Source organism: Dendropsophus ebraccatus, chromosome 9, assembly GCF_027789765.1.
Source record: "Dendropsophus ebraccatus isolate aDenEbr1 chromosome 9, aDenEbr1.pat, whole genome shotgun sequence".
Classification (NCBI taxonomy): Eukaryota; Metazoa; Chordata; class Amphibia; order Anura; family Hylidae; genus Dendropsophus; species Dendropsophus ebraccatus.
The window spans coordinates 106724354-106738615 of record NC_091462.1 but is presented as its reverse complement, the minus strand read 5'-3'; the positions used below and the strand labels follow the sequence as shown (position 1 = coordinate 106738615).

Sequence of the window (14262 nt, the reverse complement as noted above, 5' to 3'; positions counted from 1 at the left end):
GAAAAATACAGAGAGGCATCCAGCAGTGTAAGGCTGGGTATATACAGCATTATTACTATATTTTCTAGTCATCAGCGAGTCTATTCACTTCTACCTCTTACACGTTAGCTCTGCAGTGCAGCACACCACCCTACCGAGTCCAGCAAAATAAACATGGAATAACAGGAAGTTCCCTGGCCTCATGCGTCAAATCATCCTCTGCCTTCGGTGTTGACACAATTGTCCAATGTATTCGACCCCCTTAAAGGGTTTGTTCACCAATTATTATTTTTAAATCAACTGGTGCCAGAGATTTGTAATTTACTTCTATTAAAAAATCTTCCAGTACTTATCAGCTGCTGTATGTTCTACATGAAGTGGTGTATTATTTCTAGTCTGACACAGTGCTCTCTGCTGCCACCTCTGTCCATGTCAGGAACTGTCGGGAACAGCAGAAAATCCCCATAGAAAATCTCTCCTGCTCTCTAGAGTGGAAAGAATACACCACTTCCTGCAGGACATATAGCAGCTGATAAGTACTGGAACACTTGAGATTTTTTTAATAGAAGTAAATGATAAATTTTTGTCACTTTCTGGCACCAGTTGATTTGAAAGAAAAAAAAAATTGATGACCAATCCCTTTAAGAGTTAACTGCAGTGCACATTGTAGAAACACGGATCTGCCAGGGAATAATAATACGTGCTGAGAATCTAGTCTGGGATTTGTTATCTGGAACAAAGATTTCATACAATGATGCCAAAAGACTTCAAATCCCCAAATTCTTTCTCAAGTTCTGAGCTGGAGTGAGATTAATGGACAGGACTGCACTTGGCGGGATGGTGTATGTGAGTGCGCAGCGCCGTGTATACCAACAACACGTGTGATCATGGACAGGACTGCACTTGGCGGGATGGTGTATGTGAGTGCGCAGCGCCGTGTATACCAACAACACGTGTGATCATGGACAGGACTGCACTTGGCGGGATGGTGTATGTGAGTGCGCAGCGTCGTGTATACCAACAACATGTGTGATCATGGACAGGACTGCACTTGGCGGGATGGGGTATGTGAGTGCGCAGCGTCGTGTATACCAACAACACGTGTTATAATGGACAGGACTGCACTTGGCGGGATGGTGTATGTGAGTGCGCAGCGTTGTGTATACCAACAACACGTGTGATCATGGACAGGACTGCACTTGGCGGGATGGTGTATGTGAGTGCGCAGCGTCGTGTACACCAACAACATGTGTGATCATGGACAGGACTGCACTTGGCGGGATGGTGTATGTGAGTGCGCAGGGTCGTGTACACCAACAACACGTGTGATCATGGACAGGACTGCACCTGGCGGGATGGTGTATGTGAGTGCGCAGGGCCGTGTATACCAACAACACGTGTATGTGAGTGCGCAGGGCCGTGTATACCAACAACACGTGTGATCATGGACAGGACTGCACTTGGCGGGATGGTGTATGTGAGTGCGCAGTGTCGTGTACACCAACAACACGTGTTATAATGGACAGGACAGGACTGCACTTGGCGGGATGGTGTATGTGAGTGCGCAGCGTCGTGTATACCAATAACGTGTGATCATGGACAGGACTGCACTTGGCGGGATGGTGTATGTGAGTGCGCAGCGCCGTGTATACCAACAACATGTGTGATCATGGACAGGACTGCACTTGGCGGGATGGTGTATGTGAGTGCGCAGCGTCGTGTATACCAACAACATGTGTGATCATGGACAGGACTGCACTTGGCGGGATGGTGTATGTGAGTGCGCAGCGTCGTGTACACCAACAACACGTGTTATAATGGACAGGACTGCACTTGGCGGGATGGTGTATGTGAGTGCGCAGGGTCGTGTATACCAACAACACGTGTGATCATGGACAGGACTGCACTTGGCAGGATGGTGTATGTGAGTGCGCAGCGTCGTGTATACCAACAACACGTGTTATAATGGACAGGACTGCACTTGGCGGGATGGTGTATGTGAGTGCGCAGCGTCGTGTACACCAACAACACGTGTTATAATGGACAGGACTGCACTTGGCGGGATGGTGTATGTGAGTGCGCAGCGCCGTGTACACCAACAACACGTGTGATCATGGACAGGACTGCACTTGGCGGGATGGTGTATATGAGTGCGCAGCGTCGTGTACACCAACAACACGTGTGATCATGGACAGGACTGCACTTGGCGGGATGGTGTATGTGAGTGCGCAGCGTCGTGTATACCAACAACACGTGTTATAATGGACAGGACTGCACTTGGCGGGATGGTGTATGTGAGTGCGCAGCGTCGTGTATACCAACAACATGTGTGATCATGGACAGGACTGCACTTGGCGGGATGGTGTATGTGAGTGCGCAGCGTCGTGTACACCAACAACACGTGTTATAATGGACAGGACTGCACTTGGCGGGATGGTGTATGTGAGTGCGCAGCGTCGTGTATACCAACAACACGTGTGATCATGGACAGGACTGCACTTGGCGGGATGGTGTATGTGAGTGCGCAGCGTCGTGTATACCAACAACACGTGTGATCATGGACAGGACTGCACTTGGCGGGATGGTGTATGTGAGTGCGCAGCGTCGTGTATACCAACAACATGTGTGATCATGGACAGGATTGACGCTCGGCTAGAAAGGTCTGGAGAAATCTGGAAAGATTGTGCGGGAGGTAGATGTAAATGTGTGAGCAATGATGTCCGGATATCCATAGAAGTGATCTCACGCATCCAGAAATGTCTTGGTCGTGCAAGGTTAGAGGTCACTTAAGGCGTTTTCTGACAATAGGAAATCCAGGAAATTCCAGCTCCATCACTGGGGAGCATCAGTAATCTGTCGCGGAGATGAGAGTCCTGGTGAAGCATCGGCTTTATTACATAAGCAGAACTTCTGCAGGAGGTGACCATGCCGCTGTCTACAAGAGCATAGAGATAGATCATTTGCCGAAACTCATAGCGGGAGATTTATCAAACATGGTGTAAAGTGAAACTGGCTCAGTTGCCCCTAGCAACCAATCAGAGTCCGGCTTTCATTCCTCACAGACTCTTTGGAAAATGAAAGGTGGAATCTGATTGGTTGCTAGGGGCAACTGAGCCAGTTTCACTTTACACCATGTTTGATAAATCTCCCCCATCGTCTTCTGGTTTGCATAGATCTTTGTGCTATCCTCGATCATCATGTGATTATTAACTCATAATGGATGTTGGTCAGCAAAACGGCCTTACCAAGTAATATGTTACTCAGAAATCATACTCAATGGCTCCGCCTGGGATTGGGACTGGGAAGCTGGTCATATCCCTGGATGTCTTTGGACTATCTAAGTCAATGGTGACTTTGTCATGAAAATTACCTATGCTCAGTCTGATTATATAAATGTTCCACATAGTCCCTTCAAGTGAACCATAGATAGGGAGAGGTCTCACCACATCGATGGTCAGGAGAAAGGTCTGCTCCTATCTGGACCTTGGGGAGGGGGGCAGTTCTAAATCTAAAGGGGACTGACCAGAAGGACGGCCACGTAATGCTTCAATACTCAGAGGTCCACCTTCTGTCCCATGTAGATGGTAGGTGGACCTTTTGATCAGCTGCCTAAAGATCTCATTCATACACCACCTCCGCTCCTTACGTAATTTCCATGTGACCCATTCTCACCTCACTCGCCTCTATCATGTAGATCCAGTTCCCCGAACCATATGATATTGCAGGATGCCCCGACACCACTAAGCAGTTACCATGTCATCCATTGCCTCACACCTGATACTTCCATGTCTTGCAGATTCTGTCGGATGTGTTGTTCCCGAGGAGTGCGTCAAATTTTGCGGGGCCGAAGTTGGTTGCTCCAATATCGCTTACCCAAAGCTGGTTATTGAGCTGATGCCCAGTGGTAAGAGAACATCTCCAGTCACCACATTATAACAAACAGCCGACATGGGCACTACATGGTGACTCAATAACTGGCACACAATGGGCATCCAAGAGGTTTGCTTCTAGTGGACAAAGGATAAGCCAAAGTGCTAAACCATTCTTTGCCCCAACATCTGCGATTGAGCACACACTCATACATCAGAGATTGTCAACCAGCCTCAAGATAATAGCTGAAAAAGTGTTCAAAGAAATAACCCTTTCCTTTCTTGTCTCCTTTGTTCCCCCTCATTCGGTAAGGTCTTCGTGGTCTCATGATCGCAGTCATGATGGCGGCTCTCATGTCTTCATTGACCTCCATATTTAATAGCAGCAGCACTCTCTTCACTATGGACATCTGGAGGAAGATCAGAAAGAATGCCAGCGAGAAGGAGCTTCTTCTGGTGGGAAGGTGAGGTGAACTAATGGGGGTCAAACTCAGGCCTTCCAGTTGTTGCAATACTACAATTCCCATCATGCCTGGACAGCTTAAGCTTTGGCTGTCTAGGTATGATGGGAGTTGTAGTTTTGTAACAGCTGGAGGGCCTTTGTTTGACACCTGTGTTATAGACCATCAATGCTGGAACCTGTAGACATAGTAGGATCTGATGGTTGCGCCCATCTTTCGGATGGTCACTTGGGTTTCAACGACCAAATCCCATCCCTGCTGGAAAGAAACATGTAAATATAGGAACCATAATGGGCTCAGGACTCGCTCTGTTAGGTAAATTCCATTGTGTCCATCAACCCTACAGCCTTCTAAAGCTTGTATTTAATCAACCTATGAGATGGGTGCCCCAGGAACCTCCTCTATTAGCTAGAACCTAGAGAACGTACCATAAAGATCTAGGGGACAATGGCATTAAAATCAACCGGTGCGGGGGAAATGGACGATGTATGGAGTTTTTCACCATTTTTTTCACCAGTTAAAAGGAAACTTCTGCGATTTTTTTTCTCATTCAGATCAACTGGTATCAGAACATTATCAGATTTGTAAATCATTTCTATTTAAAAATCTCTAGTCTTCCAGTACTTATCAGCTGCTGTATGTCCTACAGGAAGTGGTGCATTCTTTCTTGTGTGACACAGTGCTCTCTGCTGCCACCTCTGTCCATGTCAGGAACTGTCCAGAGCAGGAGAGGTTTTCTATAGGGATTTGCTACTGCACTGGACAGTTCCTGACATGGACAGAGGTGGCAGCAGAGCAGCAGAGCAGTGTGTCACACAGGAAAGAATGCACCACTTCCTGCAGGACATACAGCAGTTGATAAGTACTGGAAGATTGGAGATTTTTAAATAGAAGTCATTTGCATGCTTATATAACTTAAAAAGAAAAAAAAAATCACCAGAGTTCCTGTCAGGACTGTATCTTTGCGGAGCATTATGCGCCCCTCTGCTCGTGCTGTACGGCCGAGAAGGCGCTGATATTCTCTTATTCTGTTCTGTGTTTTGTTTTGCTGTGTCTGAACACTGGTTTATTTGCTCTCTTTGGGAGACACACCCGACTTCACCTGCTGAGTTCTGTCTGGCCATGTCAGGGTTAATCTGTGTTTTGGTTCTGCTGTGACTGACAGGTCTTCCTGCCAGTGGATCTGTTTTGTTCTCAGCTGTCTGTGCTTGGAGATCAGGGGGATGGTCCAATTATGTTCTGGATCAGAACCCTGGCCTCCTATATAACTACCTCAGTCTGGGATATCTTGGCCGGAATATTGAGCTTGTCTCTGCCTGGTTCTGTGTTTCTATTCTTGCTCTGTTGATTCTGACCCTGCTTTGCCTTTCTGACCATTCTTGTTTGCTGCCTGCCCCTGACCATACTGCCTGTATATTGACTTTGCCTTCGGATTGTGATTTTGTACTTTTGCTGCCTGTTTGTTGTGACCCGGACTGTTGACCATTCGTTATTGTGTTTTGTCTGTCTGTCTTGTCCTTGTGTCCCACCTAGCCAGCGCAGGGACTGCCGCCCAGTTGCTCGCCGCCATCTTAGGGCGGATTGTGGCAAATAGGTAGAGGACAGTGGGCGGGGCTGAGCTTAGGGCTCACTGTGTTGTCTTGTCCTGCTGTCCGGTTCCTAACAGTTCCCCTTTAATCCTATTACGAGGCAGGACTAGTGTACTGGGATAGTCAATAGGCTGTCATCATTCTATTCATCCCATTACACAGGGAGATGTGCGGCCCACAAAAGACGGTAAAACAACGAGATGAGCGGATGAACGAGGCCGGGTATACCTGCAGCATTGTCTATGATAGTTTATATCCATCTTTGCTGCTGATCTCTGTTTTATGAGTTCCCTGAAGATGAAAGGAAGATTACTATCTAGTAATTATATAGAGAAGGGGACGGACCCTGGCGATTTCTTTTAAGGGAAGTCATTTGTAGCTGATGATTTCTTAAGCCGCTGTGTTATTAAGGGGTGTAGACTGGTCCCAGTCCTGCTCTCCTATCTATACTGGTGAATGCACATAAGTTCTATATGTCAAACAGGACAGGATAGATGTTACTCTCTATCATATATCTTACTCCCACAATTTTACACAGATATGCAAGATTTCTAGAGAAAGGCCTAAACCTTCCCATGAGGCTTTGAGGCGAGACTTTGGGCACGTTGCCTGATGTGGGTGGACTGGGTGGGGGTGCATTACAGAAGGAGCAGGAAAGGACCTAATAACGTGTATTATTTCTCCCAGGCTTCCCTTACCAGGTGATTTCTAGATAAGATGTGTGCCCGCCATCACTGGGTGCCAATAATAGTGTAAAAGCCGCAGGGAAGCGTGATGACTTTGGGTAATTGGGAGCCAGTTTGGTCAGTCTGGGAATGAGGTTTGGTTTCCTCCTATCTTGTCTATTTAGGGATATTGTAATGAGGTAATTACAGACTGTATGATAGATCTCCACCTCATAGACTAACCACTAACAGGTAAGCTGTATATGAAAGCTCCAATGTAACCGGAAAGTTGTGGCCCCCATAAGTATAAATAATGATGGAGGCAGTGAATCCAGGGTGGTAAGTATGGCAGCTGCTATCGAGCCCAACAGACGGTTCAGATAATGTACTGTTAGTAATGGCTATTATCGCTAGTATCCCTGTACTGAGACATCACTATATGCAGTATCGCTATACTGTGACATCACTGTGTGTATTATCCACCCTGTACTGTGACATCACTGTGTATTCTCTCTGTACTGTGACATCACTGTGTGTATTATCCCTGTACTGTGACATCATTGTGTGTATTATCCCTGTACTGTGACATCACTGTGTGTATTATCCCTGTACTGTGACATCACTGTGTGTATTATCCCTGTACTGTGACATCACTGTGTGTATTATTCCTGTACTGTGACATCACTGTGTGTATTATCCCTGTACTGTGACATCACTGTGTGTATTATCCCTGTACTGTGACATCACTGTGTATTATCCCTGTACTGTGACATCACTATGTGTATTATCCCTGTACTGTGGCATCACTGTGTGTATTATCCCTGAACTGTGATATCACTGTGTGTATTATCCCTGTACTGTGACATCACTGTGTGTATTATCCCTGTACTGTGACATCACTGTGTGTATTATCCCTGTACTGTGACATCACTGTGTGTATTATCCCTGTACTGTGACATCACTGTGTGTATTATCCCTGTACTGTGACATCACTGTGTGTATTATCCCTGTACTGTGACATCACTGTGTGTATTATCCCTGTACTGTGACATCACTGTGTGTATTATCCCTGTACTGTGACATCACTGTGTGTATTATCCCTGTACTGTGACATCACTGTGTGTATTATCCCTGTACTGTGACATCACTGTGTGTATTATCCCTGTACTGTGACATCACTGTGTGTATTATCCCTGTACTGTGACATCATTGTGTATTATCCCTGTACTGTGACATCACCGTGTGTATTATCCTTGTACTGTGACATCACTGTGTGTATTATCCCTGTACTGTGACATCACTGTGTGTATTATCCCTGTACTGTGACATCACTGTGTGTATTATCCCTGTACAGTGACATCACTGTGTGTATTATCCCCGTACTGTGACATCACTGTGTGTATTATCCCCGTACTGTGACATCACTGTGTGTATTATCCCCGTACTGTGACATCACTGTGTGTATTATCCCCGTACTGTGACATCACTGTGTGTATTATCCCCGTACTGGGACATCACTGTGTGTATTATCCCTGTACTGTGACATCACTGTGTGTATTATCCCTGTACTGTGACATCACTGTGTGTATTATCCCTGTACTGTGACATCACTGTGTGTATTATCCCTGTACTATGACATCACCGTGTGTATTATCTCTCTTCACCAAAATAAGCATAAGTGAAGACAATGACAATCACAGTGACTATGGTGCCCCCATGATAGCTACAGTGCCCTCAATAATAACCACAGCTACACTGACCCTATAATGGCCGCAGCTGACGTGCCCTACATAATAGTCCCATACCATTCACAACAACATCCAATTTACATAATGTTCATGAATTAATGACTTCTTCTTGGCCATGCACTGGCAGATGTAATAGAAGGATATGGAAATATCTGGGATTGACAGTGACCTGCATTGCTTGGCCTCTCCCTAAATCTGTCATCAGTCTGGGCATCAGTCAGATGTTATCCATCCCGACAACCATAATCCATCATGGAGACATCAAGTGACCCAGCGGCTGGAACCAGCTTCCCATACCAGTCCGCATACTCTGACGGTGACAGTGCGTGTTGTGTCTGGTCCGGGAGGTTACGTATCTAGTATTACATATCTGTGACCTTTATTATGTGGGTACACTGCTTTAGGTCTAGCTTCACATCTGTCAAAGACCCAGTTCAGGGACTCCCTCATGGGAAATCATTTAAAGGGGTTTTCCAACTCAAAACAAACTTGTCCCCCTATCCACAGGAAACAAGTATGAGAGAGAGGACAAGTAAGAGATCGTGGGGGGTCTTACCTCTATACCCCCACGGCTCCTTTGTTTTGAAAACAGATGCAGGTACGGCATGTGACCCATGGTTCTATTCATTCTTTATGGAGCCGCCAGCAAGAGCCAAGTGCTATACTTTGATATCTGTAGATTGCTGGGGTGCACGGAGGTCAGACCCCCTACGATCTCTTACTTGTCTCCTATCCTGTGCATAGGAGACAAGTTGGTTTTCAGTTGGAAAACCCCTTTAAAGAAGATTTCCACTTTTTTTTTTTACTTCTCCCCCAGCAGCAGGCTGACATTTATACTTATCATTGCTGATCGGTGTCCTGTGGCGTGGCTTCATTCCAGTGGTACGGCTCTACTCAGATACTGTTTGCAGTGACACCACAGTTCTTCTGACCCCTTCGATCCCCCTGCGCTTTTGAAGGCCGGAAGTAAGGGTCTCCAATACATCTATATGAGAGCACTTTCGTACAGTCCACATGGCGAGCAGGTCATGTGGGACGCTGGACATAGATCAGCAATGGTTAGTATAGATGCCAGCCTACTGCTGCGGGAGCAATAAAAAAAAAACATGGAATGCTTTTTCAAAGGAGAAGTCTGGCGGGGAACTAAAAAGTCATTACAGGCAGGCGGTGGGGCAGGGGAATAAAAAACAAGTCATAGTCACCTGTCTTGGTGCCCATGCAGAGCCACGTCCCGCTCCTGGACCCCGCTGGCTGTCTTGTGAGCTCCCAGCCAGCTACGTCACGACCCGGCTGACGGATGCCCCACTCAGCCATCCAGTGACTGGGGCAGGACACTGCTGGAGTCACTGATGGGCTGAGCGGGGCAAATCCCATCCTTTGGTGACATGGAACTCGGGCTATAAGATATTTCTGATGGCAGCCATGGCAGAGAGTCAGCGGTGTAAGGAGGTGATCAGCCTCTTCTATCCCACACTAGGAGCCGGGGGAAGGAAGGGGGAGCCATATTTAATATTTTCCCCGGGTGCAGGAAAGACTAGCCACACCAGTTACATACAAGAGATCAGAAGGTTCCTATGCAATAAGAGCAGAATGGGATCCCACTTATATTGGCACAATGTATTGATTCCTATCTATGCAACGTCTATCGGAGTCTATGGAGAAAAAGGGGTTTCTATGGCAAAAATATCCTGAAAATAGGCTCAGTCCCTACAATAGCTCTGGTGGTAGCCCCGCCCCTGGTGACTTTGGCGCTACGTACGGTAAGCTGTAAAATGATTGATAAATTATGGTAAATATTTTTGACATTAAATTATTTTCCTTTAGCTTTCATTAAGAAGGATTATAGCCATCAATTACATCACACATCTAGGTCAGGGATTATACCGCAAATGCCAAACCTTCTCTAAAGATATTCATCAAAACCAGGGACATAATAATACTAATGCTAAGTACCTGCCAACAAGTCGCTGCTTGAGCGAGTCTGCTGCCTATCAGTACAATGTTCAGATGGGATGCTCACATGCAACGTATAGAAAGTTATTGTCATTGCCAGGAAATAACCACTCCATTGTACCCACTTTTTGTGGGGTTTTTTTCAGTAAAAAAAAGAAAGAAAAAAGAGTCCTTTGGAGGACCTGGCAGGTCCATGCAATTTTAGGAGAGTCCATTGATTTCAATGTGTACAGTGTAATACTCCATATCTCCTGTGGGAGTGCTGTGGGGCAATTAGACAAGTTTCGTCTCCAGATTACAGATCACAATCTTAGCAGCAGTACTCTAACCAGAATTCATATATAGCAAAAACGGAGACGGGACCCAACATTTAAAGGGGTTTTCAGTGAAAAATAATGTAGATAGGCCATCAATAAGTGGTCAGCAAAAAATAGACTCATAGGATTCAATGGCCCCTAAACGTGTGAATGCAGCCTCAGTATTATACAGAGCCGGAAGCCTCGCCATACAGCACCCATTCACTTGTATATAAGACGCCACCCTCTGTAAGAATACAGTGTACTCATGCATATATCTGTCTACATGGTTCCCAGCACCAGATACATAGATAATATCCACAGATAATTCTTCTTTCTTGCATTGTCAGGGTTTCTGTCCTTTAATTCATTAGAACGATATCTGATGTGACTAATTTTACAGTCTGGAAATAAATGAAACAATTAACATATTTGTCACATGATACCCACAGGTTTTATTAATGGCTCCAATTATAGGAGATGTCGATGGTTATTTTCTATGGGATAAATGCTGGGTTTCTCATCTGTAGTGTCTGGAGACTTTTGTGACCTACAGGACATCATTTTAGTCCCCTTTTCCCATTCCTTATTCAACTACACTCTTGAGATCTGTAATAGAAGAGTAGTAATAGAAGTATGTTAAAGGGGAACCCTGAAAAAGGATCCTGCCTCTGTACACAATAAGGCCATGTTCACACACTGTAAGAGACCGGCCGTTCTGTGACCCAGCCGGGTCACGGAACGGCCGGTCTCCGAAAAGATCATCCCGGCCGGTACTGCAATACCGGCCTGATGATCTTTATGGCCTCAGAGTTCTGATGCGCCCGCTTTAGAACTCCTCAGTGCACACTATGAAGCATGCGTCCGGAGCTGCTCGCTCCACAGTGTGCATTGACAGGGTTTTCTACGGCCGATACTAGGCGCTCCAGCCGGGATCCCATAGGCAGCAATGGCATGCGTATTTCCGTATAACGGCCGTGGTTTTACAAAAATATACGTTGTGTGAACATAGCCTAATACTTGTCATTCCAGGTATTGCTTTACACCAGACAGGTGTCATTTAGGACACTAGCGGCCCCATATACAGTAGAGAAAAGGTACTGTATATATATATATGTTGCTGTTAGGGAGTCCAGGGTAAATACCATAGAATCTCATAAGGTAGCCTTATACATATGGTAGCTGTTGGCCAAATGTGATCTCTACCGATCCCTCTATACACTCGACTTGGCTGAGCATTCATGATAAAGAGAGGAGGCTAAGCCACTGTCAGACCACTCTTGCAGCTGCTTATTTCCCCAAGAACAAAAGGATCGGGCAGTTGAAATTCAGCTTGCCTGAACAAAACCTGACTTTTCAGTAATGTGTATGGTGGCTCTTAGAGTCCACATCTCAGCTGACAAGAGGGTCCACTCTCTCCAGCCTTTCCAGTCCATGTGACTGATATTGCGGTGACCATTTTCGACACTTCCTCCGGTGTCCTTCCTGCCTCCTTGTTTGCACATTAGGGGACTGGAATTTGTGTGGACACGTTTTGCCACAACAAGAACCATATATTTATACATTCTTCTAGTGTGTTATAATGGTAGACTGCAAGCAACCTAAGCGGGTACTATACACTTATCCTCCATGTGTCATCTCCCAGGATCCTCAGCTGTTGGCATTGTTCATAGACTCTCGGTATTGCGACAAGCCAGTGACGCCCGCTTCTCGTGCACGGAGGGTGAAGGAGGCTGGCATGTGTGCCAAATGACCTGGATAACTTTTTTTTAATTGAATTTAATGAAGGATTGTTGTTGAGGTTAAGGAAGGAAAAATATCATGACTAAGTGACCGGGGGAGATGGTGAATCATGGTCAGGAGGGCGGGGCTTATCGCTCAGGTGGATAGGTATTATCTTAAAGTGGAAGTAAGGAAATAAAATAATGATTAGAATAATAAGTATTTGTTTAAAGGAAAGTTCCTGTCATTACAGAATGTTACATCGATAACAGAGCAATGAGGATTGAGTTTAAAGTGAGGCCTATTATATTACAAGTGTGACGCTGTATTACTGAGAGCAACTATATCCGCTAAGCAGCCTCTAAAGTGGGAGGAGCAAAAATTTACTTCATGGTTCTATGGGGTCACATTGTGCATCACATGACCTCTCTCAGCCAGTCAGCAGCTCTGATTAGAATCCTAATTGTTTTAGGACGGTCAGCCTGGGCATCATTCTCACCATAGCATTAGTAATGGGGCGCGTTTCCCCCTCGCTGATGATTAGATCCGGACGCTGAAAGACGCGCTTAGATCCTGCAGGCTATCATGTCATTCCGACTCCCCACCAAGCACCGTCAGCGCGGGCACACCCCGACATTCAGCAGCGTTTTTAATTCCACCCAGGCGATGGAAGCCACTAAAATGTACGACGCCACACCTCTGTAATTGTTTTCAGCTTTTGTCTCACGTGCAGAGCTTTCAATTAAGCTTCCCCCGTCAGGGAGCCGACCGAGGACGACCCAGCTGTAAATGAAGGAAAGTTGGCAGCTTCTAGACACTGGCACCAACGCAACATGCAGAAATATAGACAGTAGGTTCCTGTTGGTTGCGGCGTTACTTATTACTTTGGATTTGACTACGGTCTGGTTGGCGTCTACCATTTGATGCCAGCTGTCGCCAGGGGTTCTAGATTGAAATATATAGTTGGATTTAATTAAAAATGAAGTATGAGGAGTTGATGCAATGGGAACATTGAGAAAATTCAGATTTTGTTAACAGTTTGGCACCATTTTTGCTGTCGAGGCAATAAATGTAGGCGTTGGGTAGTAGATATATAGCTCATGCTGTATATGCCACGCCTATAACTAAAGAAGGTAGACCAATAGAAGAAGATGCAAATATGGAGGATAGACCCCCTTTATGGAAGCATTTCCCTGACATATATTATATATAGGATTGTGCCACACAGCAATCCTAAGGCATTTATTACACACCATGAATAGTAAAATACACCTTGCTCAACAAGGGGGATGACTTTGCTGAGAGCTTATACTACGACACCATGCATTATAAATGGTTTACAATTTTGGCGCACATCATCGGTTTCCATACATTTATGTCTCCCATCCTCCCTATACACATGAACATGTATGGCCTCATGTGTTCCCTATGAGGAATGGAGGGGTGAGCCACAACTAGACGGCTCCGGCACAGGCTTATTACTCCATGAATAAAAGGGTCGGGCAATGAAAATCCATCATGCCCAACTCATCTCTGATAAACGGTACTCTAAACTGCACTCCTCTCACCACCAGTGGTGCTCAGTGGTAACTGGTTCTGCAACCATACAATGGCAGGAATGTAGGTGAACCACGGCGCACTATAGTTCAAGGTGAAGAAAATGTTTTTATTTATTCATGTTGCAAGGTGAAATGACAGAGTCTTTGTTCCAACCAGAATGTATAGGAAAAGGTTTTGAGACCATAAATCCTTTGTGGCAACACAATGTAAGGTTTTGGTCCTCCTGGACCTTCTTCGGGCCATTGGGTCTTTGGGCATACTGGAGAAAAAGTCTGGTCTGGTGGAGCTCCACATTCCCAACTCATCTCTGATGTCAGTGGAGAGTCTGGTGGCCCCCATACACCTTATATTGTCAGCTGAACCCGATTTGGACCTTTAACGTAGACTAGACAGTCTACAAATTTTACCAATTTTATCAAG

At 45.7% G+C, this 14262-nt stretch overlaps 1 protein-coding gene across 3 annotated transcripts in view; it reads left to right on the top strand.

Annotated features, from left to right (window-relative positions):
* Positions 1 to 14262, top strand: part of SLC5A10 (solute carrier family 5 member 10) — a 90896-nt gene that overhangs the window by 64070 nt on the left and 12564 nt on the right. For all 3 annotated transcript variants that reach the window (XM_069984211.1, XM_069984213.1, XM_069984212.1), the window contains 2 exons: positions 3776 to 3883; positions 4162 to 4312. In XM_069984211.1, coding sequence (XP_069840312.1) covers positions 3776 to 3883; positions 4162 to 4312 — 259 coding nt within the window. The remainder of the gene's footprint in view (positions 1 to 3775; positions 3884 to 4161; positions 4313 to 14262) is intronic.